Source organism: Harpia harpyja, chromosome 13, assembly GCF_026419915.1.
Source record: "Harpia harpyja isolate bHarHar1 chromosome 13, bHarHar1 primary haplotype, whole genome shotgun sequence".
Lineage (NCBI taxonomy): Eukaryota > Metazoa > Chordata > Aves > Accipitriformes > Accipitridae > Harpia > Harpia harpyja.
Window position 1 is genome coordinate 17,273,356 of NC_068952.1, and position 25,262 is coordinate 17,298,617.

General features: G+C 41.6%; 1 protein-coding gene across 1 annotated transcript in view; it reads left to right on the plus strand.

Moving 5' to 3' along the window:
- EPAS1 (endothelial PAS domain protein 1) overlaps positions 1-25,262 on the plus strand; it is an 80,399-nt gene that overhangs the window by 29,757 nt on the left and 25,380 nt on the right. Inside the window, exon 2 of the mRNA XM_052806848.1 lies at positions 14,198-14,388. Within this exon, the coding sequence (XP_052662808.1) occupies positions 14,198-14,388 (191 nt within the window). The remainder of the gene's footprint in view (positions 1-14,197; positions 14,389-25,262) is intronic.

Consider the following 25,262-nt stretch of genomic DNA (forward strand, 5'->3'; position numbering starts at 1 on the left):
TGTGTCAAGGGGGGGTTCTCCCCAAACTCCACAGCTTATCTTGCTTGTTTCTCTGTCTTTCCTCTCTCCTCTGGCCAGACTCCAGTTTGTAATTCTGCATTCTTTCCTGCTCAGCCTGAAGTTTTCTCATGTTAAACGTTTGTTTTGAATTTGCACCTTGTTTCTGGACAGAACATATCAGTGATATGATCCTGCTGGTTAGGAGATTTTTCGTAACATAAAACAGAGGCTGAAAGTGAAGTGGTATTGGGTTGGCATGCCTATATGCCCAAAATAACTTCAGACCTATAAAAATAGGCAGTAAGAAATTAATTCTTATGGAGGGAAAATAAAATCTGTGCAAATATTTTGACAGTGAAGGTATCTGATCAGTTGAGCAGCCTACTAAATGTTACAGTGAGTTGGTTCTCCATCCCTGAAAGTTGCTTAAATTGACCGGATTGCTCTTTTAAAGAAATGCTCAGATTCAAATTGTATTAGTTCAAGGAATCCTGCAACCTCTGATCTACAGGTTAGACAAGTTGTTTGCATTCTTTCTTTCTGGGCTGATGAGGTTTGACGCTGTCATTTGTCCTTCTCTCAGAGCTGTTAGTAAGCCAGGGCTTTGGGGAAACATACCTTCGTTCAGGATTTTAATAAAACATGCTATAATCATAGCAAATAAAATCCCTGCATCTGCAGAGGCACAGACCTATGCACTACCTCCACTCTGATTTGAAGCTTAATTGAAAATATAGCAGATCAGTGGACTTTACTGTTTCTTGTCACACTGTGGGTCAATTTTACTCACTGTGCTTTCAGAAGGGTTTTATCCAGCTTTTGTTGGTTAAAGCTAAACAACCTCTTCTCAGCTGTGGTAAACATTTATTGGTAGATAATAAGCTTTATTTAGTATCATTCATGAAAATTGCCTATTTGATTCTTAGTCAATGATCTGAGATGTTGGACCCCTCTAAGTGGACAAACTGTGGTTGAAATGTTCACCCATGTGGGTTTGTTCTGTTAATGACTGTTGTTTTTTTAGAGTCCTTGGAGTTTTTTTCCAATGTTTTCAAGTTTTCTTCGAAAGACTAGTGGGAGGGTCAACAGAAATTGGCAGAAGTGCATTACCTGTATGAGAAAATGATAATAAGAATGTGGGGGGGAAGTTGATATTGGTGATTGTTACGTACAATCATGAATAAGATTTTTTTTTTTAATTGGGCATAAAATGAATAGGATGTACATCAAATGTATTCCTCTAAGGCTTGTTATTTTATAAATGTACCATTGACTAAAAACTATGTTAAGTCAAGTTAAATCATATTTGTACAATTTAGACTGACTCCATTAGGTGTGCTCTGCCTTACTCTTTAATTATTACTGTTGTTTTCCATACACATTGCATTATAAAGGTTTCTTAGTCTTAAGTGTAATTCACAGTAGCAGATGGCTGTTCCACTAAAAGACTTAAATAGTTATTCATGTTCTGTATGAAAGGACTTCATCTTTTTTTTTTTTCTTCCTGTCTGTGAAGGAATAAAAATCTTTTTATAACTACTCTTGGACATAGCAGCATGTTTTGTACAAATGTAGCTAACTACACTGGCGTACAAATACAGTTCAAAAGATACCTTAACATAAGAAGCAGTGTTACCTTTTGGATTCAGCTTGTATCAACACCGGTACATGGTGCGCTCTCTGCGCCTGCCTCATCCCTCTTCTGCGCTACTGTTTGGGGGTAGGGTTGTGGTCAGATTGTTTCTGAGTGTACCTCATCTTTGGCCTCTGTACCATCCCAGTTGTGTTTTCTAATAACAAAATCATCAGTTTTGGCGGTGAGTGAAGCATCTTTTCTTTTTTTCCTTTTTTTTTCTGCTTCTCCTGAGAAAGCAGTCATTTTTGGAACAATCGTGCAGTTCAGTTGATTAAGTTATTTAATTTAGGAAAGGACAAGAAGAATAAAAATTGTGTTTTCCAAGAACCTCTGTAAGGAGGCACAAGGTATGTTTACAAAACAGTGTTGGTAGTTACTGAGACTCTCAGCTCCAAACGGATGAGAGAACCCTTGCCCCTGCCTTGGGAAGTACCATCTGTTTTGTGTAACTCTTGTGACCCCTTATGCGTGTACTGATACAGTTGCATGCATTTCAGCGTGCGTATCTTGGGCTTCATTGTCAGAAATTCGGCTGCTCTACAGCTGGAATCACAATAGTGAAATATTGAGGTACCACACCCTGACACATGCAAAGTTCTGATAGATGTCCAAGACCTGCCTGGTTGTAATGTGTTTCTTGTTAAGTAAGCTGACGATTGTGAATTGCATCAAATTAAACAAAAAGTCTAGCTTCTTTTCTGGAAGAACTGAGTTTTACCTACCTACCTTTGTCATAAACAGAATTAATGACAGTTATTAGACTCCCACCTCTTGCCTTCTTGGGGTGACGGGACCATGATGGAGGTGAGAATCAGGCCCAATATATGCACATGTGCCTTGTTTGCTTAACTTTAAGGAGAATAAAAGCTCCAGCAGGAGTAATGGCAAAATACTGATATGTTAATTCATAGTTCGGAGGTAAAAACCAGAAAATACAAAGAAACGTGGCCATGTGAATTTACCTTTGTATACGCACTGAATGCTTCCTAGCTTTGCTGCTTCCCATTTATCATCAACTTTTATTTTTGTCTAGAGTAACCATCCGTTGATTGTGGATACATAGAAGTTTAAGGAGTTAGTAGGCAGTAGTAGGAAAGGAAACAATAAAGCAAGAAACAACAAAAGAGAAAGACTGCATCCAGTTATTTACTTTGTATTACAACACAGACTGCCCTTATATCAGTTCCCTTTGAAAATTTGTGTTTAGCGAGTAATTATTCAGGGCAACGCATCAGAAGAGCTAGCAGCCGTTGTCCTACAGAACCAAACCTTAATTTTTAAAATATTTGAAATACTGCAGTTGAGTGTGGAGAGACCACAATTGTTTCCTCCTCAAGTACTGGAGTTTTGATGTCCCTCTGGCTTCTGCAGCAGCAGTGGGTGCTGAGAGGCAGGTCAGCAGCGAGCAGGCTCCTCAGGGCATTGCCAGGAGCTGAAGGACTCTTTGCCAGGAGCTGAAGGTATGTGTGCGTGGGTGGACAGAGAAGGCACTGATTGCCCCCAAGTTACATCACGTCAGCCTCTGATTTTAGCTGTAAATTTAGAGGACTTGCCTAACTTTGCTGAAGTGACTACTGGTTTTCTGGCTAGGTAGCTGAAGTAGCCTGACCCTTTGGTTCAATCCTTTTACCTCGTAGTAAGAGGGAGAATACAATTTACCCCAGCTCAAGCTACTAATCTTTGATTTTTATCAACTTAAACTAGTGACACACTTGAATACTCATGAGAGATCAAAATCACAGCATGCAAAGTTATCACTGTTCCAGTTTACCCAATGACTTAATTAAGAAGAGACATACAATTAAAGAGCTACTGTATAAAATAACTGCGCCCCGAAAAAGAAAGCAGGAATTAAGAATGAGCTGTGTCCCAGGATGTTTGTACAGACAAAACTCACACCCCAGAGGGCAAAAAATGTAGCCTGGCTCTCAGGACCTGCCCTTGATCATTGTTGCAGGAAGTGGAGGAAACTGTGTTACATGGAATGATCAAAATTTAGACCATCTGTATTGTTACTCTCAAGAATTATTACTCCCTGCTCGCCAAAGAAATGGCTGTTTAATCTGTCTTTCTGGACATCCATCTTCTTACTGTAAATGGCTACAAGTCGCCAAGAGATAGAGAGTGAGAAACCATTAACTTCCATCATAACTGAGCACACATTAAAATGATTAAGGTCCAAAAAGTAAAGAAAGGTCGGCATTATTTCATGAAAGTTTTATTGCAAGAGCTGTTTTCTTTATTTTATTATTAGAAGATTTGACACTTTGGAAGGAAAAGGCATGGCTTATTAACAGGCAATGGTGCAAAATAATTTTAATGGTCATTTCAAGCATTCTCTAAAGGAGAGAAAACATTTTCATTTTGAGCTAGTGTGTGCCACCACTGCAATCTTTAGAGCATCCAACATGGAGACCCTGGGCTTGAAACAAAGTGGCCGAATTCCCTTTGTAGATGCTCTGCTGTCTTTATATACTGAACTTGGAAGGAAGGGTGCTGTAGAGGGCATCATTGCAGAGCAGCCCAAATCCTCAAGAAAAGGAGGAGCTCTTTTTGTGTTACCAAGGCTGGGGGGTTCACCTGCTCGATCTTTGCTCTGTTGGTAACCTTGCTGACTGTGGCGGAGACAAGCCTGTGTGAGAGAATGGCCTCCATACCTTCAAAGACTGGCCCCCAGTCTTTGACTATCTGCTGATTTCAGAGATCCGTTTCATTATGGATTGGCTTTATTGCTCCTTTTCTCTCTTGCAGCTGGTTTGTCTTAAATATTTTATTAGTTCTAGCTACTGTTTTAATTGGCAGAATTAGCAAAAAAAAAAATCACAGCTGAAAAGCATTGTGGGGGGCCATTCACTTATGTAGAAATTTTTAAAATTGTGGCGATATATTTACTTCACCATCATTATAAATGCTCACTATCATTTATTTACCAGCCAGTACAGTTTTAAATTTTGATTCCTTTACTCTGGAAATAAAGATGTCTAATGGAGTCATAATACGTAGAGAGCCTAAAGATACATGAGAGAAGAAAGGTGGTGGGGGAGGTTTCACTGGGTGCTTGCAGACCTCTTACATGGCTCTGTTTGAAGATTTCTCTGTCTTTATGGCTTGCTGATCTCTTTTCAGGGGTTGGAGAACCTACAACATATTGAAGGGTGGTCTGTTTATTTTCCCTGCGTTGTTTTTATGTACTGAAATATTGTAGTGAAAATAGCTGGGTGGGGTGTAATAAATGTTTTCAAAGACCTTCCTTTGAAAGAGGCTTTTTTCCAGCCCTTCATGGTCACCACCCATTTTCCTGTGCCGAGCGCCTCTCTCATTGTTCCTACCTACAAAGGCCCCTTGTGTGAACCTGTCAGCAAATGTGCCAGCATGACGAGATAAAATATCATGGGATATTGGTCCGAGCCTGCCGAAGCACCAGGGTTTTTGCCCGCAAATGTCGGTGGGTATTGCCCAAGGTGTAAGACAGCGCTAGATTGTAAAACTCTGGATTTGTCAACAGTGTTCAGCCTGATGCTCTCAACTATTTACGGTTGAGTGGGTTTGAGGCTGAAGTGTAGGTTCGCATACCACTGATAGTAAAGTCATGTGATGGCAATGTTTGTCCCTTAGACTTGAAATAAAGCCTAATTGAAAAATTGTCCTCGTTTACCTGCAGTTGCACCATCTTGATAAATAATGCTGCTTGTGGTTTGGTACGGGCTGGGATGTGGTCAGTGCCCCATCTGAAAAATGAGGCTGGTTTTGCATTTGACTTCTGCATCCCCCTCACCCCCCTGCCCCCCCGCCTGCAAATTGCACTTGGTTCACCTTTAGCTTTAACCCTCTGGTGAAGAGATAAAGCACATCCTTTGGTATGTGTTTTTTAGAGTAAGTAAATAGTTGGGTTATCTGAAAACAGATCTTGGCAATACCTGCTGAGCTTCTGAGCAACAATATCTATGGACCTCTAGATTAGCTGTCAAAATTGACTGATTACTAGAAGTAATGCCACAAGATAAGGATCTGTCATCTCTCAAACACAAATCATTGACAGAGATCTCGGGTTGTGCATTGTCATAACCTTATCCCCACTGCTGCGGTGCAATTCCAGCTCTAGCTGTGCTGCAGGGACTCTTGAATGTGTAAGTGGAAACTATGGAGAAAAGCAGAGTGGTATATTTATCACTCCCCCAAAATTTGCTGATTTGAAAGCAAGTTCAGTTTTGGCCAATGTCGAAACAGTCCTTTCTGAAGCACTGTTTAGTGGGTTTGGTGGTGGGCTTTTTTAGTCTGCAGGTTATCTGTGAAGCTTGCTGTATCTTGGCTGGTATCAAAGAGTTGATTGCCACAGGGAAGGAATCCATGATCCCGTATCTTGATGGAGCAGAGCAGTGCAAAACCAGTCTCGGGAGGGAAGACTGAGTTTAGATGACTTTGTGCTCCTCTGTTTGAGATTTGACCGTATGCTGGGCTGCTTGCTTCTCTCCAAATCTCCTTATTATTTGAGAAGACAGAGGAGGTTTTTCGCTGACCTGTTTTAAGTGTGGGCTGCAGCAGCTTTACAAAGGGTGATCCAGAGCTGTCCTGACCCTTTCTGTGACCAGCACGGGGGCTTGCTGAGCACACAGTGACTTGGAGCAGGAAACTGCTCTGCCTGAAAACTAAGCCATGAGAAAAGTCTATCTGCCATCTAGGCCTAATGCAGGGAATGGGTTGAAAAGGCAAAAAGGCAGTGCCTCTATCTGCTCTAACTGCTGCGCAAACAGCAGCCTGGCATCTTCTCTGCACACTGTGGGCCTCGCATGGTTCCACGGGCCTGTGCCTTGCCCCAGGAGCAATGTGTTCAGCATGTCTTCTGAGGTACCAGGCTCGTGCTGGCGTGGCGACTGCAGGACAGGCTGCACTCACAGCATCGTAAAATAATCCTGGACCAGATTTAATGGCTGCTGAAATCTTAATACTTATCTTTCTGGTTCAAGATACTCATGAAACTAGAGAAAAAATGGTAAAACATAAATCCTGTAGACATTATTTTGCTTACTGTGATTAAATTTATCAGACTCTGGTGACATGTTGTGAACCTAAATACCTTAAAAAAAATGTAAGTGCTCCTGCAGCCTCAGTAAAGGTTTTCAACATTGAATTCCCAAATACTATTTAGTTGCTGTGACAACTTCAGTGTTCACAATGATACTTTAAATTGCAGGGGCAAAGTGTTTTTCTTTTAGTAGCTGCATTTAATGCCGCTATTGGTATAAAAAACATGCTAGTGGTATAAGCATTTTAAAACTGTATAGGTGTAATGCTTTTTGTCTCAGCACCGCCTTTTTTTTTTCCAAAATAAATGCCAGGAACATTCAGGAAAATAAATAAAATACAAATCCAGTACAGCTTAATTATTAAGACTAAAGGTACCATCAGAGCTTCAGACATTGGAGAAGTTAGTCTTCCATGTGGTTTTAAAGTTTATATGGAATTTATCCTAAAGAGCTGATGTGTTCCCCATTCAAGAAAACATATTCCTGGCTGTGTTACTGTCAACTGTGGTGGTCCTAGGGTGACATGGACTTAGTGAATCATAAATATGCTCAAAGACACCAAAAGTTTGGTATTCACTTAGCCCTTATCCCTTGATACTTTAATCCTACAAGTCCCTTATTGTTGTGCTAAGCATTCTTTGAAAAGGCCTAATGAGAATGGAAGTTAGTTCCTCGCCCTTAAGACTGAACTCTTCCCTTGTCTGTCCCTGAGATGTTCCAATTTCTCATTTTCCTGACTCTCATCTAACCTTTGGTTTTAAACTTAGCGGAAAGAATTGCATCACATATTGATATGGCAGTAAGTGCCAAGCTTTACTGAACTAGCAGTGATTTGTTATTTAGTGGGTATGTACAGAAACACAAGAAATCCCCCAATCAAACCAAGGAGTTATTGGTGACTTACAGTAAGTTAGGGCAGCTTTAAAGGAAGGGTGGAAGGTATTTCATTTCCTTATTTTTCTAATAGCCCTTTCTGTTAGTAGCTTTTCTTGTTACCTTCAACTCTCATTTCCTCTATTAACGAATTCCCCATTTTGACGTCATTTGTGTTTGTTTTGTCAGTGTACTAGGCACCACATCCCAATGTGCAGCGATGCAGCTTTAGCACTTGCCCACCATCAGCACTCCACATATTTTCAAGCTTTTTTTTTTTTTTCTCCATCCAAGAATAACTCCACATCCTTCCCCTTCCTATCACTCTTGCTTGTGTGCTGAACCTGGGCAACTGGTGTCTTCTCAGACTTTAGAAATAATTATTTTCACTGGAAAGAGGTATAAGGAGAGATGTGTATGGCATTGTGTATGGGTTTCATTCACAGCTTTTATAGATCAGCCTGAGTTCCTGGTGAGCGGGTAAATTGCTGTTTGTAGCATTTTTTATTTACTAATGGTCACTTTTTTTACTTTAACGGAGGGGACTTTCGAAAGCACAGTATGCCGTCCAGAATAAACTGCTTGTCAGGTAGAATGGTTACAAATACTTTTAAAAGGAATTTTAAGGCTAAGTAAGCATGACCGCTGGCTGCTTGGTGTCCGTGCAAGCTCATCTCTGGGGCTGTCAAGCGGTGTGGTTTTGAGATAGCTATGGAGTGCCTCACAGTCACCGAAACTCCTCTAGATATTATCCTAGTTAAAATCATCTAGGGATTTGCTGAGCAGAAGGTAAAGCAAAATATAAACACACAGCAAAAAATGGATTTGCTAATTGGAAATAAATCTTTGTTGTTATCTAAGATGGTACTGTCCATTAAAATATTTTTATTGAGTTTTTACAGGTTTGAATTGGAAAATCTTTTTTTATGCTAAGCATCTGATCTTTTTTTCATTTATCTGTACTGTAAAATATTTTCTTATTTTTACATCCCTAGATTGTATTTTTCTTGTTCTGCAAGTTAGCATCTGAAGCTTTAACTCTAAACCATTCGAAATGAGCATTTACTATAGAAATTTCATGTGACAGCTTAATTAACTGTGGATTCTTGACCTTTAAAGTGCTGGAGCTAGAAACATTTCATAACCAGCCATTGGATACAAAGTAATATGCTTGTTGTTTTACTAGCTTGCCTACATGGCAGTTTGAAGCAAAGTCCAAGGGTCACCAAAAGCATGAAGTAAACTCAAGCAAGTCAATCTGAACTATGTATTTCAAAGCATTGTACGAATGTGTCACACAGTATGTATGTATGAGCAAAGGCTACCAGGTTATGTATAAGGAATTTTTATGCAAGGTGCAGATTACGATTTCTCGAAAAGCTTCTGTGATCCGGAGCCTACAAGGTGGGAGCGTAATTCAGTGCAATTACCGTGCTGCCTAGTCTTAAACAAGCAAGCGTGTGTGTACACAACCAAAGTATCGACCCACATGGACTCGTTGAGAGCAGTGAAACCCTGAGCAGAAGATTGCTATCTTGGCAAGTCCCCTCCATCAGCTTAATGGAGGCCACTGATGCCCTTGACAGAAGGGAGGATCGCTGAAGCTGACCACCTGGCACCGTCGTCAGCTGAGTGGGTACCCAGGGCTTTGAGGGGGTAACTGCATGCGGGAAGGACCAGGGAGATGTATGGGTGGAGGTGGTGGGCAGGGATTACCGGCGGAGATGAAGTACTAGTAGGGTTGAGACTGCAGAGAGCCAGTACGGTCACAGTCAGTGGAAACGCAGCCAAAACCTCAGGTTGGTCCCTGTCTGCTGAGCCAAGGAGGGTTGCGTGGGTGCCTAACCCCACTTCAGACCAGTGAGTGACACCATATACCTGCACGTAAGCTTCCATGTGTGCGGTGGTCTGTGTGCCCCAGTATTTGTGGGGCTGATCCCCGCTGTGTCTGGGTCACAAGTACCTTCTGCAGGTGCCTGGGCATGGCAGTGGCAGCGGTGCAGCCCCTGGCCCCGGCTGGCTGCCCCAGCATTTCTCCTGGCTGCTGGAGTCCGGGGCCATCACAGCAGTGAGCACTGGGAAGACAGTCCCTAAGCTGACATGATAGTTTTCCAAGGTCATTTAAGCCAGTCCTGCAGTAAGAGAGGCTTTGGAAAGCCAGATTATGATCTTCACCTCGGGTGTGCAAGACCTTCATCTGCAGGCATTCCCACCAGTTTCAGTGAAGCTGTGTCTCAAGGGGCTGTCAGAGATGAGTAAGGGGATAGGAATCAGGCTCCTGGGATCCGTGCAGGGCATTCCTACACCCCTTCGGATGCTTCCGGCGGGTGGGATCGCGTGCTCTGTTCTGTACATGGGTGTACCCTTGGGACTGGTTTGTTGTTTGGGTTCTTGGGACAAGCATGGAGAGCTTTGGCTCCTGAAAATTCAGGAGCTTCACCTGGGAGGGCAAACACTTGCCAGTTGTTTGTCATCTTTGCTCACATGGGTCAGCCTGTAAATTCTATTTTCAGAGCACAAACTAAACACGCAGGAGGGAGTGGGAAATCATGTAAACAGCCATCCTGGGGGTACAGTGCCATACTTGTGTTCTGTGGCGGGGAAGTGCCTGCACTACCTTAACTCTTCCATGCCTGATGGCTTGCGCACGCATAGGCGCTGCAGCCCTGGAGCATTGTCCGGCAGCCCTGGGAGAGTCCTCACTGGGGAGCAGCACCTTCCTTTTCCTTCTCCTCAAGCCTTCCAACCATCCTCTGCATAGCCGAGTCCTGGATGGAGTCCCCAGGCCCGTTCCGCAGCTCTGTCTCCCCATTTCCAACAGAGAATCAAGCTTTTCCTTTCCTTTCTTGTCATTTTATTGGGAGCGGTCACGCTGCGATTGCAATGTGAGGGTGGGCCTGTGGCCGAGTGGGGTCTTATCCTGGGGGATCCCTGGACCCCTGAAGGAACGAGTGTCAGGGAGCTCCCAGTAGGCTTCTCCTGCGATACCTCTGGGCCTTGGACCAGCGTACGGGTGGCTTGATTTGTGGTGTCTTTCTCCTCTCTCTCCCCTCTGAATTTTTAAAAATCTGACACAGGTTTGGGCGAGTGAGGTTTCTGCTTCTGCTTGCGTCACCTTCTCCAAGCAGTGACGCACATGTGTGCCCTTTTTTTGCCACATAAGTGGGTGGTTTATGTGCTGGGAGGGAGTGATTCATAAATTAGCTAGAGCCTGGGCCTTTTCTCTATTGCACTGATGATGTGTGAAGAGGATTCATGTCAGCCTTTCTTCCTAGCCTTCAAACAGGCAGGTTGTCACATGGTTACATTTTCACTCCCTAGCTGTGGGTAGTCCAGCCTCGGCCTGCGTAAAATGCTAATCCTGGGCATAAAATGGGGGTAACTGCAGAGAGATTTAATGGTCTGCTGTCTGCAAACAAAAACTGTGAAAATACTGCTTTTTGCAGAATTCTGTCACTCGACTGCAATTTTTGGAGGCTTTTGGAACCAGGACAAGTAAGCATAGAATGACCATCTTCGACGTGGGTGTCCCTGGGAGGGACAGCAAGCAAGCATAGATGTCTGTCTGTGGCGGGGGGGGGAAGCTGCGTGGGGGAGTTTTGGGCCTTGGTGTGCTTGTGCTGGGCTGGCTACAATAACAATGCAACATGAGGGTGTGCTGAGTGAGGGAAGAAGGCAAGGAAAATGGAGGTGCAGGAAGCTACAGGGTGAAATGCTTAACAAGCAAATTGTTTGTTTGTTTTAAATGATAATGGGTGAGCAAGAAAGTCCTTTGAAGGCAACAAGGCAGGCTGATTCCTCCCCTTGTTTTCTGATGTGAGAAGGCTCTCATGCAGTGTGTAATGAACAACGATGTCTCTCTGCAGAGAAAGTGAGCAGAACAGTCAGAAGCAGTGTTGAGAGAAAGCGTCTGTTGCACAGAGAAGAAAAATCATTCTCTGCTCGTAGCATTAGTTGTTAGAAACCTTGAGCAACCCATGGTTAATGAAACCAGCTTGTCTCATTAGCTGCACTTCAAAATTATATTTACAGAGGTTAACAAAACTAAATATTTTTCTTTGTGGCCAGAGTGGCGTCATGAGAGACCCTGTCTCATACAACTAATTTTTACTGCACGAATTGCAACACGGCTTTGGCCTTGGTTCCCAAAGTTTCATATTTAAACAAGGAGGGATTGGATCTTGTTTTGCCCAAGTTGGTTCTAATGTGAAAATTGTGGGCTCTAGATTTAGAGCAGAGCTCGAACATTTATGGTTCAAGTTAAATTTTCCAAGCTACAATTGGAAATTCTCACAAATATTGCCACGTGGGTTTTGTTCTGTTTGGGTTTGTTTTGTTTCTACTCTTTTATTTTGTTGGTAGAATTAGAAACTGAGAAGGTTTGTTCCCAGTCTGGCATCTTTATAGGCACAGTGTAGACACATTTTTCTTTAGAGAGCAAGATGTACCTCAGAAAGAAGCATCAGTGTAAGTAGTTCACGTGGCTCTCCTATTCCCAGCACCTACCTCACAAGGACACAGGGCATTTTCTTTTGTACCTTCTCAGACAGCTGTACGAAGGGACTTCCTTTTACATAGATGTAGTATGACTTTTACTTGGCAAGGATAACAGAACGGAGTTAGTGTCACCTTGTGAATATCTGATTCTTTAGATTCAAACTTGGGTGGGTTGGTGTTCACTCCGATGATGCTCCTGAAGTCATTATCAAGGTTGGATCCTGCCATTATGTACTGAAATGTGTGTAGGTCTCATCCTGTGCATACTTCCTGTAACAGATGCCATGTTAGAAAATATTCACCCCAGGCAAAATAATTGTGAAAGAGGTTTGCTGAGGGCTGGTCATGGATCTTGAGAAGATACCGTAAGCATTTATGAGGCCCCTTGCCCTGTTAGCACACCCACTGGCGAGCACCTATTTGATCCCTAAGTGTATGCCTTGCTTCACATGTTTTGCAGCATGAGGGCCCTACTGATGTGTTGTGAGCACATTTCTGCTTTGGATGATGATGTTGAATGCCCAGCCTGGCCTGGGCCCCAGTAAACACCTTACTATAACTTTACTCTTAACATTTATCACACACCCTGACTATTTTTCCTTCTCTCTAATTTATGAAGCCACCTGTGGTTTCCATGCTAGAAGCTTTTGCAGGCAGTCTAGCTCTTCTAGAAATGGTCATCTTCTTTAGAATACATTACTATGTATTCATACTCTTTTCCTATTTTTATACAATTTTATATGAGACCAGGCACGATTCGAACAGTTTCTAGGATTAAGTGATGGGATTAATATTTGTTTTCCTCATCATCATCACACAAGAGAATATACTTATTGAAATATCCTGTTTTGATAGGATTTTTTTTTTTTTGGTTGATCCATTTTTAGTTTATAGGCTCATTATTTATACTGACATTGGGAAAAGCAGGTTATAAGATGCTTCATTTTTAGGCAGCCTTGCAAATGGAGAGCTGCCACTAGAAATGAATGTGTAGCCACAACAGCAAAAATGGTAGGGCTGATCTTCTCCACACCCTGTTCTGTGCTCATCCAAGCTGTGCTGTTTGCACTGGTAGAGTATTGCAGGAATCTGCCTGAAAAGAAATACATTCTGTGTTGGTGTGACTAAGGTGCAAAACCTCAACTCATGCAAGTGAAGGAAACTTGTAGTATCAGCAGAGCTACATGGGATTGAAACAGCTGATGGTTTTGAATGGATTCATGTTCTTCATGTTCTGAAATAAGAATTGTACTTTATAAAATGACCTTAGAGATAGTGAAGCTCCCTCTTAAAACGTCCTATCCAAGCTCCATTATACATATAGCCCTTGTGTTTCTCGCATATTAAATTTAGCTGTATGTCCCTCAGTGGCTTAATTTTGCATACTTGCTTCATAAAGCACCTTCTCCTTTCCTGCTCTTCTGTTCTTTGCAGAGTTTGAAGGAGGCTGGCTCTATCAGTCATGTTATTTTACTCAAGAAGGAATCTATTTTCATAGACTATGGAGAGATGGTGATTTAATTAGAACAGCTTCTAAATAAGGCTTTACTGCAAGCAACAGTATTTTCTTTCCCATTTTGTATCCTTCATGGTCAAGGAAAGGTGGTTTTCCAGAGTAGTGTTGCATTAAGAGCTGAGACAGTTGTATATACACACACAGTTTGATACCCTATTATTACTTTTTATTTTAATGCGGGGTACAGCCTTTGAAACCCTATTACATTGAAATATCTACGACTCAGCCACATGCACTGTAATTATTCCAGCTCTAAAATGGATTCTCACCTCATCCCAGAGTATTTTTCAAGTAAATTTAGGTTGAACAAACAACATTTTTATTTTCAACATTTCCTGAATCTCAGGAATAATAGTTTGCTATTTCATTTCAAATCTCTTGCCTAAGGTAGATCTTGATCCTGTTACACTCAACGGGGATTCAGGGTGTCCAAAGGCTGGCTTGTTTAGAATCAGAGCCCTTTCCAGATGTGGTATTCCCCTCCTAATTCCCATTTTAAAAAGAGCAAATAGATAATAAAGTCTGGTCAGTTGATTTAAACCGGTTGACAGAGTGGATTCATTGCTGAGAAGATTTACTCTTGTAAATGCCTCTCAGGTTGTGAAAAGCATTTGAAGAAATGTTTTTTCCTTTCTCTCCTTTACCTACCAGGAGCAGTTCTGAACGGAGGAAGGAGAAATCCAGAGATGCAGCAAGATGCAGAAGAAGCAAAGAGACTGAGGTTTTCTATGAGCTGGCACATGAGCTGCCCCTGCCCCACAACATCAGTTCCCACCTGGACAAGGCATCCATAATGCGCCTGGCAATCAGTTTTCTACGCACTCACAAGCTTCTGTCTTCAGGTAAGATCTGGCTAAAAGAAGTTGTCAATGCTAGTTGATGGCAGCTGTGAGACTGTGCATGTTCTTCTCCGAGTACTGGGTCCTGAAGTGAGAACAGGACTCAACTGCTTGTGTTGTGAGAATGCAACTAGATTTAAAGATAGGTCGGTGGGGGTTTTTCATCAGAATTGCATATATTTTAATTGGGATAGAAAAATCTGAGTGATATTAGTCATATAAGGTCTTCATTACCAAAATAACAACTGATGCAGTTTTGCCACTCTAAAAAAAACCTCTCAAAACTCTTGAATGTGGTTTATTAAGCTCAGTTACAAGATTTTAAGCTTTTAAGAGTTTAAGCAGAATTCAAACATACATCTTAAGCTTCCATGCTGAAACAAGTAAATTTTGATTTGGCGTGGCAAGCGTGTTTGTGCCAGTGCATTCAAAAGGCAGCTGGGAAGTTCTGAAGGTCCAGTACTTTGTTTGAAAGGACAAACTGTGCTATATGCTGGTAACGAGTAGTAGGGAGATTGTTTATGATGAGGTAGACTAAGATAGATAAAGCAAACACCTTTTAAATACTCAACATGAATGGATTCTACGTCATCAGAATCTTGCTCATGTTGGACTAGTAGGAAATGTGAACCAGCATCATTTTCGTAGCCTGTCAAAACTGGTAACATTAACAGTATTCTAATTTTGCACCTATATTTGAATAATCACTTTGATGGAAATCTGTGGTTTGGGTAGCCTGTAAGATCAATGGAAACAACTGATGTTTCCAGGGGAACTTTCACATGGTGACCTATAAGTGTCGAGAATATGTTAACAAAACAATGCCTGCATTCTTTGTGAAAGGTAAACCCAAAATTTCATCTTTTCCTTCATTAATGGCAAAACTCCCAATAAGGTCATGATTGCACTTCCTGTCTTTAGAAAAGTTGAGTCATACCATAGCAATTGCTTTAATAAATGTTATTAGGAAGTATCTCATTTTGTGGAAGAGCATGCTGTTGGTTTGTTGTTGGTTAGTCTGAAAGATACGACAAATTCAATTCTGCTTCTGCGTGCTCTGTAACTTTTGTAGCTTTTTTTTGGTTCTGCTAAGACTATTGTATAAAATGTGGGTATTTTCTTCTTAGCATATAGAATCTGATTTTAACATTTACTTCTGTGAAAAGAAAAGTTTATTTGCTGAACACTGTTTGGAAATCATCTCTGATTTCATCATGTAACTAATACTTGAAGAAGTTGCATAAATAGTTAAGTGTTCTTAAACATGGCATACACCAAGCCAATTTGTTAGTAACTTTCTCATAAAAACTGAGCTTCAGCTTTTCAAATATTTATATGGCATGAACTAGAGACTGGCACAGCGCAGGAAAAGCAAACGTCTGAAGGGCTGTAACAGATGATATAAGTAATATGGGCGTCTGTGAAACTTGATGTGAAATAGTTTGATGCTGTCATCATCAGAAGAGACATTTGCACACCTGGAAACTGCTAAGTTTAAAGTGAACTTTTTCATATAAACTTAAATTTCTTGGTGAGGAAAAAAGCTACAGGTAAAATTTGTTTTAGTGCTTCTGTAGTGTTAAGGCTTAGGCTCATGTTATTTGATAGTGATGACAACTCAATATATGCATGTAATATTCATACATGCACATACATGTATGATTTTTCTGTGACAGTGTTTGAAAAACAATGTGATTCATGTAGCTGATTTACATTTTTTTGAAGAACCATGAGGACCCAGCAGTTAGAAAGGAATCTGGAAATGAAATGTTACAGTAGTGACAGGCTGTGATTTAATATTCCAGGCTTTCTCTATGTTAGTTATTTGCTTAGCCTTAAATCTTGATGCGCTTCTCCAGTCTAAATATTGACTTGGAGTAAGTCCTCTCATTAAAATTTGTGTGTTAGTCAAACACAGATTTGTCCATCGCTGCATCTTTAGACACTGGAGATGTAGATAAAAGTTTTAAAATCTTTAGTGCTCCTATTCTGAGGAATTGAACTTAAGGTACTTTAAAAAGACTGATTTTTCTGGAAGATCTGGGTATTATTTTCTGACAATGAGAGTACACTGAAATGAAAGAACTCAAGTCAGAAAACCACTGTTTGCTTGTAAAGGCCTTGTCTGCTACTTATATTATTCTGAGTATAGCTAATATTTAAATTAGCCAAGCTAAACAAGAAGGCTGAAAATTTAAGCCCTGAATATTTGAAAAATAAAATTTATCAGGCATTGGAATAAAGTGGCATCAGAGAGAGAACTTTCATTATCATTATCAGGATAATGACTTCAGAGTACTATTTCTTCCTCCTGTGACTGCCCGACAGTTTACACTTGCTGAGACTCCTGAGATTCACAGGTGTAGAGTACTGCTCTGGCCAAAGTAAATCTCTATCAGTTTGAGAACTGTTTCTTGCTCTCAGGAGACAAGGCTGTAAAATTTAATATAGGTGTTTGTGGCAGGTGAGCTTTGTTGAAAAAATACCGCCTTTCAGGACTGATTAACACCATTGCTGTACAGTTGCTGCTTAATATAGGTAATGTTTGACGGGTACTGTTTTTCTCATCTGTTCCTGTGAAAGTAGAATTTAAGTCTTTGATGGTGGGCTTCTGAATGATGTCAGTATTTATAAGGATACTGGCTTTCACTGGAAGGCCGTCTGATTTAATTCAAAGCGATAGGTTTTTGATAGAGCTTTTGGCTTACGGATAAAAAGGTTTGCTCCTCCTCATGTTTTGATGAGAGTGTGGAACAAAATGGACACTGGGCTTGTGTGATGCCTGTCCAAGCCCCGTTCTTACTTGTGCTCTGGACCCTTTCTGAGCTCCAAGCAAAGCTACCCCCATTTCACACACATGTTTAGCAGACTGGAATTTGGCCATCAATTCTGTGTTATATTTGAGGAGCCCAGTTCGACTGACAGGGAGCATGGGGGTTACTGTGTTGTCTCTGACAGGTGAACTGAGAAATGGGGACTTGGAGAACTGCAGTGTGCATTAGAAGCAAATGCCTGCCTCAGCCCACAACCCTCTCTTTGCCTTATGTTGTCTTCATGGAAATAGTTTTGATTATTTGGGCTAAACAAGCAGTGTAAACTGGAGTTAAGTGGGAGTATTTGTCCTGTCATTAATTAGGACATTAAAATAACATTTACTGCATTTATATATATATACAATGTCACTAAAATAAGCTTGCAGTGCAGCTTGAAAAATGCTTCAAAAGGTAGTAAAGGAAAAAGTACTGCTTGAATAGCATTTTTGTTATTTATTAATTATTCTATCAAAAACTACTGGTACTCCAGATTTTATTTTATATTACTGTTTGTGGCCACGATTCTCAAATGCAAATGCATCTCTCTGTTTCACAGCAGTTTTGCTGGGAGCAGAGAGAGCAAGGCCCTTCCCAGGACTGCATCCTCAGCTTTCTGCAAGCTGATGCTCCAGATGGGATTTCAGAGGTGACTGTAGGCAACTTGCCAGCCTCAGTCCGCTGGCATTGAGTGTCTTGTGTCCCTTCCTATTATTCCCTGACTTGGAATAGGGCTTTTCACTTGTGTAACTCAGGCTGTTTTACTAGCTGTGTCTGCATAATGATTATTTTATCTGTCAGGAAGCCAAGACCTAGGGAAATCTATGCCCACATTCTTCCAGCAGGTGAATGGCAGAGCCCATGGATCTGAGCCCTCATTGAGAGCTCTCCTGCTATGTGCCTCTGAAAATCCCAGCTTCTGGATTGCAGGGTGCACATCTCCTGCAGGCGTTGCAGGGCCCGAGCTTGGCCCTTGTATCCTATCATAATAGGAAATAGCTGGTTGTGTATCTCAGAGTTCAAAAGGGTAAAAAATACCAGGTTTTGCTTTATAAAAGTTGCTACTTTACTTAGTAACACATTTCCCTTTGATTTTCACAGTAGGCAATTCTGTGTGGGAATGTTGGAGAGGAAGCCTTTAACATTTAGAAATGCAGGCTGTTGGTCTGACAGCCTGATGGAGATTAGTATCACAGGAAGCAAACCGAAACAATAGCTTTATAATACTGTTTCCATGTTGTGCACAGAACAGTACACAGTATAATTGGAATGCTAAGTAGAAATATCATTTAATTATGATCATCTTAAATAATTTTTCAAGATGTCTCCTAATTCTGTTGGCATAATACATTTTTGCCATCATCACATTCAAATGTTTGGGATAAATTTAGAACTGATCTTTGTTCATTTCAAGTAAAGGTTTTGATCCCATAAAGTTGCTACTGAAAATAGACAGTTTGATGCTTATCAGTAGTGGAGCTTTTGGATTTGGGATCTTATGTCCTTTAGTATAGTCAGAAAAATTGATAGCAGTACTTGTCCCCTATTATTCTCTAGTATAGCTGCTAAATTAGCCTAATGCTTTTGGGGGGGGTGGAAGTTAATAGATGGCAAAAGAGAAAGAACTGTCTTTTGCTAAAGAATGGCTGTCTTAGTTAACAGCTAACATCGTGATAGTTGCTAAGGCTGCCTCAATCTCTTTTTGCCTGAATATAAGGAAGAGAATCCACTTTAGGAAGCCTGTATAGGCATTAGCATGTAGTGCCAGTAATTTTAAGTGTTTATTTGGACCATGCTGATGCTAACAGCATTGCAGGAACCAGAACTCTTTGGTACCAGTGAGTTTCTGTGTGCCAGGACTACAGACTTTTTAGTCAGGCTAATCAGGCAAACACAATTTTATCAGCTTTCTTTAATCTCATCCCAATTGTGTGGTCACCCGGGTGTCTTCTGTGCAGAGATCCAGCAAAGGAAACTGGATGGGAGTTGCTCCTGTGCAGGGAGACAGCAGCAGAGATGGGGAGGGAACAGGGAAGCAGACGGGAAGTTGTTTGGGAGAAGGAGGCCATGAGGAAGCCAGTGTGAAGTTGTTTCAAGGGAGGGAGACAACAGAGCCGGAAAGCCAGCAGGGAGCAGAAGGGAAAAAATAGGTTTTCTTTAGGCTTTCAAGGGAGAGGACAAACCGTAGGGAGAAGTGATGTGGGCATTGTTTTTGAATGTCTGGATAAGCTGCATCTAATCTCAGACCATTGTGGCGTAAAACAGTGCTTTAAAAATAGCATGGCTACTTGTTTGCTTTTATTAAATTGGAAAAATAGTTTTGTGTCAATCATGCTGCTAGGAATGAGAGTGGAGCTGGGTGCTGAGTGCTTCAGCTGCTTAAAGTGATGTCCCTTTTCTGAGAGGGTGCACTAGAAGGTCCCATGGCATTCAGGAAGCTTGGCGTGATGGGGTGCTGTGTCCTGCCGTTCAACATCGATGGCTGCAGGACTTGAAGCAGCTTCCTGGGAGCAGCATCTGAATGATTTGGCTAGATACAAACTCTGCAATCAAAACAACGTTAACAGAAGTGTTTTCTTTATCGAAGTTGCTTGTTAACTTGGAGATAAGAGCCCTTCAGGAAGCTTCAAGTTTAAGAGTAGCTTTTTCTTGATATATCTAAATTGAAAGCTTTTATTGAACACATTGAAAAAATCCCCTTGAACAGGATGCACTGCCCTGTCAAGACAGAAAAAAAATTAAAATTAAAAAAAAAAAACCCAAACCACAGTTGCTTTCCTTTGATGGAAAACAAGAAACCAGAAAGAGACAAGTCTGTCTCAAAGCTGCTTTCTCTGATGCAGGATGGAACTGCTGTTAGATCTTCCCTAACTTTTGCGTGCTGGCATCAGGCAGGTTTTACAACCCTCCTCTGGAGTAGCAGCTATAGCCTGGTGTCTGTTATGCACAATATCCAAGCAACTTTCTGGTACTTGTAGGATCCAGGATGAGAGACAAAGCCGTGAAAATTCTGTGGAGGTGACAATGTGACCTCCAGTAGAAACCCTTTTTATCACTCTCTACCTCTGAACTGACTAAAAAGGCCCCTTTGAGTCAGATCAAAGGTGTTGAGAAGAGTATAGGCTGTTTGCTAGGAGTTTGTTTATACCTGAGCAGTTATTTCTTGTAAGGAGAGCCTGATTTTTGAGCCTTCAGACTCATTCCAAGAGGTTGGACTGAAGGAAATGAGCAAGCATCTACGGAAAAAGTGTTCTTAAACTTGGGAACAGTGCACATCCTGACAGTGGGAATTAATCAAAGCTTGTTGACAAGAGCTATTTTTAGCATAAAAGGTTATCGTAAACACTGCAATAAGCATTTGCCATTACAGTTCAAAGTTTCTTGTTGATGAATAAATTCTACTTTGGTGGTTAGAAAATTTTTCAAAATAGAGCTGATTAAAAAATACTTACTAAAATTTAATACAGACTGAGACATGGACTGAAAAATACTGTATCAAAATTTGATGCAGACTAAGAAATACAAACTTGGGGCAATATGAACAGTGGATGACCCATCAAACTGGGACATGGACGATGGTTGCTCTGTTCCTGGTTCTGCTGTAGCTCTGACAGTCACCCCAGGGAGGCCACTGCACTTTTCTAAGGTTCTCTGACATGTTTCAACATCTCCCAATCTCACCTAGACAGGGGTTCTCCCTCCTTTATAGGCTTCCCAGTGCTAAATGAGCACGATCTTGGCCAGGATCCATAAATGTAACTATAATATGAACAATAATATTACAACACTTCATTTTGCTGAATGTGCTTTTAATTTATAGTTAAGCTGGCATATTTGCAGTCCAGTCTCCCTGCTATAGTGCCATGGTGCCTGAACTGAGATACTTCCATCAGTAGAGGGGAGATGGAAAAAGTTGTAGGAAAAAAACAAGAAATGCATTTTTATTTCAAAATTTAGTTAGCAGCTATTTTGAAAAGCAATGCTGACAAAGAAACCTAAAAATCAGGGTAAACTGAGTCCACAGTTACCTTTCTTTAAGACCTGGAAAATTCTGGCAAGTCTACATGGGGTGCTGCTACCTGGATAAAGTGACCTCAGACCTACTGGAAACCAAAGGCTGAAGTTCTGCCTCCAATTCCTCATGCTACCCTCCCACTTCCATTTGGTCCCAGCTTTCTCAAATGTTTTCCATCTGAAGCTGAATTTTCTTATGCTAATGCTCCAGTCCAGCCCCGAGGTAAATTAATGAAGAAAATTTAAAGCAAAGTGAAAGACAATAGGGATTTCTGGGAGTAGCTTGCAGTAGCCATGCCTTTGTTTGTTTTTCTTCTGCAAAACAGATTTTTTTCTAAAGCAAACCAAATTTTTGCTAGTGGCAATAACTGAATTGCATCTGACATATCAGTCTCCTAATGTGTGTATATCCTCTAGTGGATAGTAGTGTAGTGATCTTCTAGATCTAGAGCTACTAGAGTAGCTAGTGGTTATCACAGGAGAAAGGGAACAAGCTATAATGCTGTAACTGCAGCCATATAAGGCACTGTTATTTGTTATTTATATTACTATAATTATACTAAGTTACCTGATACAGGGCATACCAGGGCCGCCACAGTGATGCCTAGCATATTTTTTTGCTGCGGACTAAGGATCTTCAGGTAGGTAATATGCTTCAGGGGTTTAGCACAGGTGACACCTTCTGGGACTGTGTGTTTGCAACCACCTCAAAGAACCTGGACACAGCAGAACATGTGAGCACCCTTGGTGCATCTCCCAGTGCCTGGGCTTCCCTGGGCAGGCTGCTGGGGGATGCTCATGGGGGACAGGCAAGGAATAGATGGGCAGCAGCAGCACAGTGGCCCCTGAAGGTACTTGTCACCTACATTTATGTGCTTGATAGTGCCTACAGTTTCCTTGATACAGCTGCTCTGTCTTTGAAATGTGAGCATGCCTTATTAAGTACTGCAAGAAACCCATATCTGCCAGCTACCCTTGCTAGCTGGGGCTGCTAAGGGGGAAGGAGGGGATGCCGTGGGGTTTATTGAGTTACCAAGGAAGCTGGAGGGTGTCTGCAAAACACCTTGGTCGTACGGGGGGTGCACAGCAGCACAAACCCTCTTCCCTCCCTCCTCCCAATCCACATTACAGATGCCTCCGGCTGGACGAAGGTTGAACTCTGATCCCACAAAACCCTGTAACTGTGTGCTTTAAAGCTGACTATATCTTTAAGTGCTGTGCTCAGCTAGGATGTTAAGGGTTTGAACCTGCAGCCCCGATGTAAGTGATCCTATGTCCTCTGTATGTGTTTGTATAAGTAATATAATTTATATACATGGAAAAGCAAACTTGATCATCTGATAATACAAGTAAAGTGTTTGTCTTCCACTGTTGGAGGCATTTAAGAATACAAATGCTTTGAAAAGCCTTCCTGCCTTTGAATGGTCATGTTTTGTTAATGCAAACTTAATGAGCTGGGAAAAAAAATGGAAAGGAGGGTCTGGGGTTACAGCTGAAAAGTCATTTTTTTTTTTTTTCTCTGAACCCACACTTGGCTGATTGTCTTGGGCTATAGCCATGATCCCTGCTGAATAAACCATTTGTTTGCTTCCGGAAAAGTAAAAAAAGACCCTTGACATTCTTTACACAGCAGAAACAAGCTTGGGAGCAGATGGTCACTTACCTTTTTTTTTTTTTTTTTTCTTTCCCTAAATGTCATTATGGTCAAAGTACATACTATTCAAATATATTATTGTGTATTTTCTGTATTTCAAATGCTAGCCCTGATGTAATTTCCTGAAGTCAGTTGCTTTGTACTGAGGAGGAACTGGCCCCTGCGTGTGTAGTTAGAATTGCAGTGCAGGGACACAAAATGATAAATCCCCAGCCTGTGCTGGCCACCCCCAGAGACCATCTTCTTTTCCCTGCTACCAAATTATTGTGTTGAGAAGCAAAGGGTGATAATAAACCGAGTGCTCCTAACGGCTCTGGGGCTGAGTCCGTTTGTTCCTTTGTTTGCACAATGGGTAATGGGCTGCTGCCAGGGAGGGATGTTGAGGAGCAAGAGGAGGATGCAGCAGCGGCAGCCAGCATCATTTTTGTCACCACTCCTCTGTTCCAAACAGCAGCTCAGTAGGCTCTGCAAGCTCATCCCTCTGCAATTGCTCACTGTCCATCCTTAGGCACTAGCAGATGCAGTTGCAGGAGGTATACAGATCGAACTCATCCTTTAATCATTACTCATTAATACTTCAAAGTAAAAACTGCATTAGTTTGGCTCAGCCTCTTCCATATCCAAAAAAGTACCAAACCCAAACAACTTCTAATTATGTTTTACAAAGCAATACCCCATTCCTCTTCTAGACTTCTTCCAAAAATGAGTATTCCGACAAGAAACATGAAGGGAAATTATGAATGTACTGTTTCAGGGTGGAAAAGAACAAAAATGAAATGCTTTTCTCAAGTGCTAACAGTATGTGTACTAGAGAACAAAAACTGTATGCTGAAATTGCAACATTAAACCAATGAAGAAGAGCGACTTCTTCAAGAAACTCATTTAAGAGTCCCAGTGTTCTTGCAAGTAAGGCTGATGCTATTACGGCTGGAGCCTCTGGCCAGCAAAATCAGTGGTGGGTCCAGCCTGAAGCACTCGTGTGCCACCAGGGAGGGCCACAGAGAGCAGCATCCCTGCAGCTCCTCTCACATCACCCTGGCTTCCTTGGGCTATTGAGCACCTTTGATCTAGAAGGGACTTACCCATGGCCTTGTATCTTCAGCAGTGTATGGTTGGAGTTGGTTATTCTTTATTCTGAGACAGTAAGGGTTTTGTTTGTTTGTTTGCTTTTCCCCCCCCGAATTTAGTGCCTTACCACTATACATATTTGCAATGACTGATCGCAAGTGTGCAGGCTAACCGACAAAACTAAAGATAATCTCACCACAGCATGTCTGAGGTACACAGACCAGATGTGATATCTGTAAACTGTTTTGTAAAAAAATAATCCCAGAAGTTTAATGGAAAACATCAAGAAATTAATGGGCCAGCTCCTACACAGAAATTTTTTTATACTAGTCATCTACAAATCATCTCCTGCAGGCTTCATGGAGCTGAAACATGCTTAAAAGTGTAGAAGGGAAGGCAAGAGTGCTGAGTGGACACTTGGGTGACTGGTATTAGGAGAAGCAGTGTCTCTCCCTCCCTCCTGCCTGCGGCTTTGCCTACTTACTGCTTCCCATCACAAGAGATGAGCAATGTGGGGCACCCACAACAGGGCATTGCAGTGCCATCAATTGTCTCTACAGCACAGCCAAAAAGCAACAGGAAAATGCGTAACCAAAAAAACCCGCTTTAATAAATATTCTAGCATGGCCTTAGATTTCAGCATAGCAGTGGCGTGTCTTTCCCAAAAATTGGTAAGATGCACTGGGTTCACGAATCTGCATAGGCAAACACATGGGATGTAAGCGGGGTCTGAGGCTTTCCTCCTTGCAGGACAGGAGAAGCGTAGGTGAGTTTGCCTCACCTACATGAGGCACCTAAGTGACAAAGTGACGAAGCTTGCCAGAGTTTGGTGGAGTGGTGCGTAGGGAGTTCTGATGTCTGCAGATGAAAAAGCAGGTGTTGGTGGGATGGATCTGTGGTTTTTCCAGGAATACTGAGATTTATGGGATGGAAGAGAGATTCTCCTAAAAGGACTTCAGGGGAGTGGTTTTCTACTTTTTCTACTAAAGGTAGTGTTAACAGACATCTCCATACTGAGTGGAGATGTCTGTTTAGGCATGCTTTGTAGGAACAGTATTTGAACTTCTTGGAAAACTTCACCAGATGGAAAAGTCTTTTGTTAGACATTTGTTAGGAATGCACAAATGTGCTTATCATCTGTAAGATTTGCCCTATACCTTGTGCCTGTTAGGAGATACAAAGGTTGCATATGGCCAAAACAACGTGCACAAAAAAGACGCACTTCAGTGCCTAGGTATATAGGTGTTACGTACTGAGAACACGTCTTGCAGAAATACGCTGAAGGTGAATAGAGGGTCTATTGCATTCGCCAAAAAGTTTAGGAAAATATC